At 42.8% G+C, this 9,666-nt stretch overlaps 1 protein-coding gene across 3 annotated transcripts in view; it reads left to right on the top strand.

The window, feature by feature from the left end:
• Window positions 1-2,731, top strand: part of DVL3 (dishevelled segment polarity protein 3) — a 327,108-nt gene extending 324,377 nt beyond the window's left edge. Inside the window, exons 15-16 of one of the 3 annotated variants that reach the window (XM_082249427.1) lie at window positions 955-1,378; window positions 1,777-2,731. In XM_082249427.1, the coding sequence (XP_082105553.1) occupies window positions 955-1,378; window positions 1,777-1,798 (446 nt within the window). In that variant the 3' untranslated portion in view covers window positions 1,799-2,731. Of the gene's footprint in view, window positions 1-954 lie in introns of all 3 variants that reach the window. The other 2 variants (XM_082249428.1, XM_082249429.1) reach the window with 2 other exon arrangements.
• Window positions 2,732-9,666: the final 6,935 nt, after the last annotated feature.

The raw sequence follows: 9,666 nt of genomic DNA on the forward strand, positions 1-9,666 counted from the left end.
TAAAGGCTAATGCAGTATTGAATAGGAGAAATTTCTCAGTCTTAGAGGTGGCGGGGGACAGATGCAGTATCAGACCAATGTTGCATCCACCTAGGTGAGTATGTATGTTTTTGTTCAAAACCTGCACTTCTTTTTCTAAAGAGGACTTGTTTGAAGGAGGATAGAGGGCCCCATTAAATATACTTGTTTCATAGCTGTCATACTGATCTAGTGACTTAAGTGTGCAGAACACAGATCTGACTTTTTTGTGCGTGATGTATCAGAAATTATAAATGTCAGCATTTTCAGGAGAGGGTCGCAATGCTCATCGTCCTCCAAGAGGATAGTTTTTGGTAAGTGTGCATTTTACCCCACTGATGTTGAAATCAGGATATTCGGTTCATGAAAAAGTAGTCACTTAGGGCAGTCTCCAGGTTTCCTTAAGGAATTTTCAGTGCACGTTTTTCTTTTCTTGTTAGTGTATGGACATGTAGCTAACACTAAAGAGCTCAAGCTTTTCACTAGTTGCTCATTTAGACTTGCGGTTGGGGGGCATTCAAAACTTGCAGTTGAAATGCATTTAGTGCCCCCCCTTAAGTTGCAAAATCTGTGGGCAAGAGTTTTTACATGGCAGGGCTGCGATGCTTTGCTTCGCACCGCTATCTAAAACTAGCACTGCTGCTGCATTCCAGCAAGCAGTAAGACCACCAAACATAAAACCATTTAGGTGAACAGGGAAGCGATGCAAGTGTGTTTGGCACTTTGGTGTGGCAATTATGGAGTTAAAACAGGCACTGAGGCGGCATCACATAGCCTCCTTATTGCTTGTCAAACACCTCTGCAAAGCAACAAATGTGGATCGCTTTTCAAAGGCACAGTGGTTTAGATGCATTCCTAATTTTAGCCTAAGATTTTATATGAAAAATACAACCTCATTTACTTTTTTAACCTTGTGTTTTTTTTTGTATTTTCCAGGTAGTAGAAGTAGTGGTTCCAACCGCAGTAGTACAGAAAAAAGAAAAGACAGAGACCCAAAGGCTGGAGATTCGAAATCTGGAGGGAGTGGAAGTGAATCGGACCACACTACACGAAGCAATATTCGCCGAGAAAGAGCAGCAAGTGAACGTTCAGTGCCAGCTAGTGAACATAGTCACAGGAGCCACCACTCCATTGCACACAGCATCCGAAGCCACCACACACACCAGTCTTATGGTCCCCCTGGTGTACCCCCACTTTATGGTCCTCCAATGATGATGATGCCAGCACCTCCCCCAGTGATGGGGCCACCAGGAGCCCCACCCAGCCGTGATTTAGCCTCCGTCCCACCAGAACTCACCGCTAGTAGACAGTCTTTCCGCATGGCCATGGGAAATCCTAGTGAGTTCTTTGTGGATGTTATGTGAGCAAACTTTAAAACTTTGACCTTGTTTTTAGAAGTTTGTGTTTTTATTTGAAAATTTCCTAATTATTATTTACATCTTGATACTAAGAACCGAAATGGAGAGGCTAATCCAGTCCCAATGAGCTGTGTGTGTGATGTTCGCACGGATCCTCTCACCTGCCACTAATCCATGCACCTAATCTCTCAGACCCTGCTCCAGACTGTATGTTTGTGCAGAGGTAGAAGGCTGGCCGCATTCTTACCTTGTTGCTTGGCTTTTGTTAACAGATTGATTTTAACAAATTTAATATTGCATCTAAAAGAAAAAAGGCCTCAGTAGTGGAATGGAGCTACTCTTTATTTTCATCTTATTTTATTAGGATTTTTTTTACCATTGTGTTTCTTTTATCAAGCAGCCAAGAATTCGGGGGTCTTTGACTTTCTCTGAGCTGTCTGCCAGGGAAAGTGTATGATCCTCAGTCGGAGGGTATCCCTTCGCATCTCATGGCGTCATTGTAGAGAGAAGGAAAACCTGTTGAAAAAGAAGATATTGCTTTTTAAGTAGAAGACGACTGATGGGAATGAAGCACCACAAGCCTTATACATTTACAATGAACGTGTCTTATGTATTTTTTTTTTTCTTTTCTTTTTTTTTTTTTTTTTGCCCAGTTTTTTGAGTGCCATGAATTTTCATATAAACTGATGTTGAACCAGCCACATACACTTTATTCTATTATAAATCTGCTCTCACAGCTCCTTAATTTTTAAAAAAGGTACATATTTTTGACATGTATTTGGGATCCTAAGCTGCAGTTTTGCAAATCTTTTCTGCCAGTGAGGCCTGCAACTTTGTACTTATTGTTAATATTGTGTTGCACATCAAACTGGCAAGAGAAAGGTTGGTTCTTCTCCCGGAATAGAGGGGGGGTTCCCCGTTGCTGTTACACTACAATGTTCTTTACACAGGCCTTCCCTTGTCTCCTGTTGGAGATGTTCCAGGAATGGTGCTAGTATTTGTATTTTCACTAATGTTTTTCATCTTCAGCTGGTTGCCCCCAAAACACTAAATAAAAGGCACAATTGGGGCAAGGGCAATGACAATAGATTGTACTATTTACTGACTTGTAACCTCTCAGACTTTGTATAAACACAGAAGTAAAGGACAGCAAAAAGATGGCACAATGGCAGAATTTCAAGAATTTGCCTTAGCATCTACCTAAAGGTAGACTTGTTTTGTACAGCATAACCTGCTCTGGAATTAACTAAATTCACTGTTGTCTGGGAGCTAAACACCTATAAACAGGTGCCTGTATTTTTTCCATTGCTTTGTTGCACTGAAATTTCTGCTGCAATAAATCTACACATGTTTTATGTTCTGTCCTGCATTGTTCATGATGGTTCCAACAGAGTTTTATAGTGCACCTTCTGCCACTGCAATCCAAGTTTAAGGTTTCTTAATGTAAGAATTGTTGTTTAAATATGAACCTTTGAAAAACATTAATCCCTGGAAATCACTGTGATGATAAAAAAAAAACAAAAAACTAAAAAACACTTCTCTGCAGCACAAAAAAAAAGTTGTGTATTTCCTAAGTATTTTTATTGGAAAGTAATAGTCTGTTTTGGCTTATGAGTGGAGATGAATGAAACTATACAGTGTTTTTTAAAAGAGAAGTATGGATAGTGTAAAAAAAAAAACCAAACCTAGGTGAATGTAGCATCAATCTGATGATGCATCTGTCCCTCGCAGCTGATTGCTCAGTTCTTGGTTTTCACTGGGCACAGAACAGTAACTGTTATTCACAAGCTCTCTGCTCCTCCAGAGCTCATCACAGGCTCTCTGCTCTGCTCCTCCAGAGGAATGGTTATGGCTCAAATTGTGATCCCTGATGCTGGAAACCATGAGTCTCTGAATGGAAATGGTATAACATTGGACAGATGGGGAAAGTCATACAGTAATAAGATATGGCGGATGGTAGTATCCTGCAAAGATGGACACTCCACAGCTCAGAACTAGCCTCGTGAGAAGCACACTCCAGAACATGTAGAAAAATTCTGAAAATGAGGCGCCTTCTAAGTGAAGACTGTATATCATTTATTGTAACAAAAGTATAAAAACACTTTCATTAGGTAAGTGAATGCAAGCATCTTGGTATAGTCTTGCAGGGGTAAGTCTGTGCACGCTGGTCCAGGCAGTGTTCCATTCGTGTCCCCTGTAGGAGCCATCAAACGCCTGTGTATGGATCAATCCAGGAAGAAGGGCTGGAACACACGTAGACCGCGGCGGCGTGTGTCATCACTGGAAATGTGGCAACGTATTTCTGAGAGTGCATGTTGTCGATGGAGCAGACAGGTGCTTTTTTCTCAAAAGCATGCACAGAGACCTCTGCAGGACTATCCCGACATGCTTGCATTCACTTACCTAATGTAAGTGTTTTATACCTGTTAGGAGGCAGAAGTGGCTTGCTTTTGTTCTCAGCAGTGCTCGAAGAGGCTCAACCAGCTGCAGGTCAGGCATTTGGGTGGGTCGACAGACAACATTTAGCCTGCTATCAGTTCTGCACTCCTGTTACCCGTATTTAGCTAAGTCCATTCCTTTGACCTACAGGAGAAAGTAAGGCCAAAATAGCTTTGGCCCTACTTCTCCTTTTAATTAGGGTTTATCTATCGTTTATCGACAGACACAGCTGCATATCTTCGCTTAACAATTGTGGGAAATGCTCCTCCAATCAGGAATAGGAGGAGGAATAGGAATGCGTCTTCGCGAGATGTTTAACTCGCTGGCCAGCCCCGTCCAGTCCGACCTAGCGCGAAGCTAGGGTCTGCACGCGCTCGCTGGCCGGACTGGGGAGACCGTAAGAATCTAGGATATCCAGTGCGTCACCCAGTCCAGCAGTCGATTGTAGTTCTAACAGACTTGACTAAGAATAAAAAATAACAAAAGAAAAGTTCAAATTAAAAAGGAAAAAATGCTAGGACCAAAGATCCCAGCAGGGAATTAGGTCCTTACTCCTGACTATGCAGAAAAAAACTGAAGTCCTATAACAGGAGGTGGGAGTATACCCCCTAGGACTGCCCTATGGGCGTAGTCAATTTTTTCTGCCTAGTGTCCTACTCCTATGGAAAGCAGCATAACCACAAGGGTCAAAGAATGGAGCAGTGTCTGTCAATGAACGAAAGAGAAGATAGGTTTATAATCACGTTAAAGCTAAGCCCCGCAGCCCCCCACGAAACAGCAGTGCCTGTAAAGGAAGACTGTAAGTACACATCTTTCTTATGACCTCTGTTCAAAATAAATTTACATGTAAAGCCCCTGTAGGGTTCAGGGATTCCTTCTGCTGACTTCCACTTGGCTACGGTATTAATGTAACACCGAGTCCAGATTTTAAGGCACTGTTCACATTGGTGCATGTTATGTGCGTTGGTGCCATTTATTGTGAATAGCACCCCAATGCACCTTTTTAACTCTTGTGTTGCAGCAATATGTGCTGCATTGCCAGAAATGCTGCATTCAAATTTTTTGTGCATTATGCAGACCATTCAAAGTGGGCTGCACAAATGCAATGCATGTTAAAACACCTGAAAAAAAAAAGACCTTAGGCTAGGTTGGTTCTCACTAGAAAAATAAACAGCCTAGTTAAAAAAAAAAAAAACAGCTGCGGTGCTTAACCAAAGCATAGCATTCTTTGAAGGAATAAAAAAAAAAATATATAAAAATTGGATTTTTGTAAGAACTTACCGTAAAATCCTTTTCTCTGAAGTTCGACAGTCGCAGCGCCGTATTTTCATTACCATTGGGTTATGCTCCTCTAATCAGGAATAGGCACTAAGCAAGGAAAAAAAAAAACTTTACCAGGCCCATGGGGGCTGTCCCTGCAAGCATAACCCCACACACTCTGGTTTAGATTGCAGTTTGTTTCTGCCTAAATTAGGAATAGGACCTAGCTCCCTACTGGGACTTCGGTCTTAGCTGTAAATAGGGAATTTTTATTATTTTGTGATTTTTTTTGTTTTTTGTTTTGTTTTTCACTAGTTAGTTCCTGGTGAACTACAAGCAACAGCGAGCATGAGCAGGCTATACAGGGAGTGCAGAATTATTAGGCAAATGAGTATTTTTGAGGATTCATTTTATTATTGAACAACCATGTTCTCAATGAACCCAAAAAACCCATTAATATCAAAGCTGACTATTTTTGGAAGTAGTTTTTAGTTTGTTTTTAGTTTTAGCTATTTTAGGGGGATATCTGTGTGTGCAAGTGACTATTACTGTGCATAATTATTAGGCAACTTAACAAAAATCAAATATACAGTATACCCGTTTCAATTATTTATTTTTACCAGTGAAACCAATATAACATCTCAACATTCACAAATATACATTTCTGACATTCAAAAACAAAAACAAATCAGTGACCAATATAGCCACCTTTCTTTGCAAGGACACTGAAAAGCCTGCCATCCATGGATTCTGTCAGTGTTTTGATCTGTTCACCATCAACATTGCGTGCAGCAGCAACCACAGCCTCCCAGACACTGTTCAGAGAGGTGTACTGTTTTCCCTCCTTGTAAATCTCACATTTGATGATGGACCACAGGTTCTCAATGGGGTTCAGATCAGGTGAACAAGGAGGCCATGTCATTAGCTTTTCTTCTTTTATACCCTTTCTTGCCAGCCACGCTGTGGAGTACTTGGACGCGTGTGATGGAGCATTGTCCTGCATGAAAATCATGTTTTTCTTGAAGGATGCAGACTTCTTCCTGTACCACTGCTTGAAGAAGGTGTCTTCCAGAAACTGGCAGTAGGACTGGGAGTTGAGCTTGACTCCATCCTCAACCCAAAAAGGCCCCACAAGCTCATCTTTGATGATACCAGCCCAAACCAGTACTCCACCTCCACCTTGCTGGCGTCTGAGTCGGACTGGAGCTCTCTGCCCTTTACCAATCCAGCCATGGGCCCATCCATCTGGCCCATCAAGACTCACTCTCATTTCATCAGTCCATAAAACCTTTGAAAAATCAGTCTTGAGATATTTCTTGGCCCAGTCTTGACGTTTCAGCTTGTGTGTCTTGTTCAGTGGTGGTCGTCTTTCAGCCTTTCTTACCTTGGCCATGTCTCTGAGTATTGCACACCTTGTGCTTTTGGGCACTCCAGTGATGTTGCAGCTCTGAAATATGGCCAAACTGGTGGCAAGTGGCATCTTGGCAGCTGCACGCTTGACTTTTCTCAGTTCATGGGCTGTTATTTTGCGCCTTGGTTTTTCCACATGCTTCTTGTGACCTTGTTGACTATTTTGAATGAAATGCTTGATTGTTCGATGATCACGCTTCAGAAGCTTTGCAATTTTAAGAGTGCTGCATCCCTCTGCAAGATATCTCACTATTTTTGACTTTTCTGAGCCTGTCAAGTCCTTCTTTTGACCCATTTTGCCCAAGGAAAGGAAGTTGCCTAATAATTATGCACACCTGATATAGGGTGTTGATGTCATTAGACCACACCCCTTCTCATTACAGAGATGCACATCACCTAATATGCTTAATTGGTAGTAGGCTTTCGAGCCTATACAGCTTGGAGTAAGACAACATGCATAAAGAGGATGATGTGGTCAAAATACTCATTTGCCCAATAATTCTGCACTCCCTGTAGTCCAGAACTAGGCCTCGCCACGACAGATCGACCTGGAACGCCCTGGAGTCACAGCCTACCCCCTGGCTGACAGCCCCCTCATCCTGGGTGGGAGGTCATCTGTTTAGGAGTGGCATCCCAGGTGTGGAAAACTGGCAAGTGGATTGCCTGAGTCTTCAGGTGTTGGACCAAGGGGAGTGGTCCCTACACCCGGAGGTGTTTTAATCTCCTGTGTGTTTGGTGGGGGACGCCAGAGGTCGGTCTGTTTGCTTCTCATCTCAAGAAGGTGCAGAGGTTCATAGCCAGGTCTCGAGATCCTCTGGCCGACGCAGATGCACTGGTGGCTCCTTGGGGTCAGTATCGGCTGATTTATGCTTTCCCTCCATTAACACTTCTGCCAAGGCTTCTACGCAGGGTAGAGATGGGAAGGATTCCGGTCATTCTGGTGGCCCCAGACTGGCCTTGCCAGTCTTGGTACGCAGACCTGGTAAGGTTGGTCGCCAATGTTCCTTGGAGACTTTCTCTCAGGGAAGATCCTCTATCTCAAGGCCCGATCTTCCATCATGCTTTACAGTCACTGGCTTTAATGGCATGGCTGTTGAAGGCCAGGTGTTGAGAGATAGAGGTCTTTCTGACTCTGTTTCCTACGCTGTTGAAGACTAGCAAGTCGACTTCCAGGAAGATATATCATCGTACATGGAAATCGTACACTTCATGGTGTGAATTGCTGAAGGTGCACTCTCGCTTGTTTTCCATTGCTAGTGTTTTGGCCTTTCTACAGAAAGGGGTTGAACAGCAGTTGGCTTTGGGCACTATCAAAGCCCAAGTTTCGGCTTTGGCTATATATTTCCAACCCCCATTAGCCACGAATGCCTTGATTTGTACTTTTATTCAGGGAGTACGCCATATGGCTCCTCCGAGATTGTCCCTGCTACCTCCGCGGGATCTTAATTTGGTACTCAGAAGGTTGCCTTTTTGATGGCTATCACTTCTGCTCGCAGAGTATCTGAATTGGCGGCGTTGTCTTGCCGCTCACCTTATCTGGTGGTCCACAGAGGTAAAGTGGTACTTAGACCTAATCAGTCTTTTCTTCCTAAGGTGGTTTCTGATTTTCATTTGAATGAAGACATTGTGTTGCCTTCACTCTGTCCCAAGCCTTAGCATTCTAAGGAAATTGCTTTGCTTTATTTGGATATGGTTCGGGCGATCAGGGTTTACCTGGAGGTCACTGAGTCTTTTAGAAAATCAGACACTCTTTTTGTCCTTACCGAGGGACCTCGTAAAGGATTGGCTGCGCTGCTGCGACCATATCCAGATGCATCAGGCTGACGTTGGTTCAGGCTTATTCACTGAAGGGTCAGGTTCCTCCTTTCCCTGTGAAGGCACATTCTACTAGGGTGTTGAGTGCTTCTTGGGCTTTTCACAATCAAGCGTCTGTGATGCAAGTTTGCAAGGCGGCAACTTGGTCGTCTGTGCATATGTTCACAAAATTCGACAAAGTTGATGTGTTGGCATGTTCGGATGCCTCTTTGGCCGCAAGGTTTTGCAGTCCGCTGTTTAAAGAGAATCTTTTTTGTTCTCTTTGAGGGTGTATGTTTTTTCCAGTTTTTCCTGATTGTGCTCCTTTTTACCTGGTTGGCTAAGTTTAGCCTTTGGGCAATTACGTTCTTCTTTGCGTTGTTCTCCCACCCCTCTTGACAATGCTTTGGGACATCCCAATGGTAATGAAGATATGGAGCTGCGTCTGTCGAACGATAGAGAAATGTTTTTTGTTTTTGTTTTTTTTATAAGAACTTACCATAAAATCCTTTTCTCTGAAGTTCATCGGCAGACGCTGCACCCGCCCTCTACTTTTGAGTGTATGGGGTTTTTTGTCTTCTAAACACTGCCTGCAACAAAACTGCAATCTGAAGCAGAGTGTGTGGGGTTATGCTTGCAGGGACCTCCCCCCATGGGCATGGTAAAGTGTTTTTTTTTTTTTTTTTTTTTTTTTTCCCCTGCCTAGTGCCTATTACTGATTGGAGGAGCATAACCAATGGTAATGAAGATTTGGAGCTGCGTCTGTCAATGAACTTCAGAGAAAAGGATTTTACGGTAAGTTCTTACAAAAAAAAATATTTTTATATATTTCTTTTTCCTTCAAACAATGCTATGCTTCTGTTAAACACGGCAGCTCTTTTTTTTAACTATGCTGTTCATTTTTCTAGTAAGAACCAACCTAGCCTAAGGTCTTTTTTTCAGGAGTTTTAACATGCATTATATTTGTGCAGCCCATTAATTTGAATGGTCTGCATAACGCACAAAAAATATGAACGCAGCATTTCTGGCAATGCAGCACATATTGCTGCAACACAAGAGTTAAAAGGTGCATTGGGGTGCTATTCAGAATAAATGGCACTTTGCACCAACACACATAACATGCACCAATGTGAACAGTGCCTTAAAATCTGGAGTCTGTGTTACATTGATACCATAGCCACATGGAGGTCAGCAGGAGGAATCCCTGAATACTGCAGGGGCTTTACATGAAATTTCTTTTGAACAGAGCTGCAAGTGGGCCATAAGAAAGATGTGTACTACAGGCACTGCTGTTTCATGGGGGGCTGCGGGGCCTAGTTTTAACGTGATTTGTAAACCTATTTTCTCTTTCGTTCATTGACGGACACCGCTCCATATCTTCCTTGAC

The sequence above is a fragment of the Pelophylax lessonae genome (genome assembly GCF_965119305.1).
Source record: "Pelophylax lessonae genome assembly, chromosome: 3".
Classification (NCBI taxonomy): domain Eukaryota; kingdom Metazoa; phylum Chordata; class Amphibia; order Anura; family Ranidae; genus Pelophylax; species Pelophylax lessonae.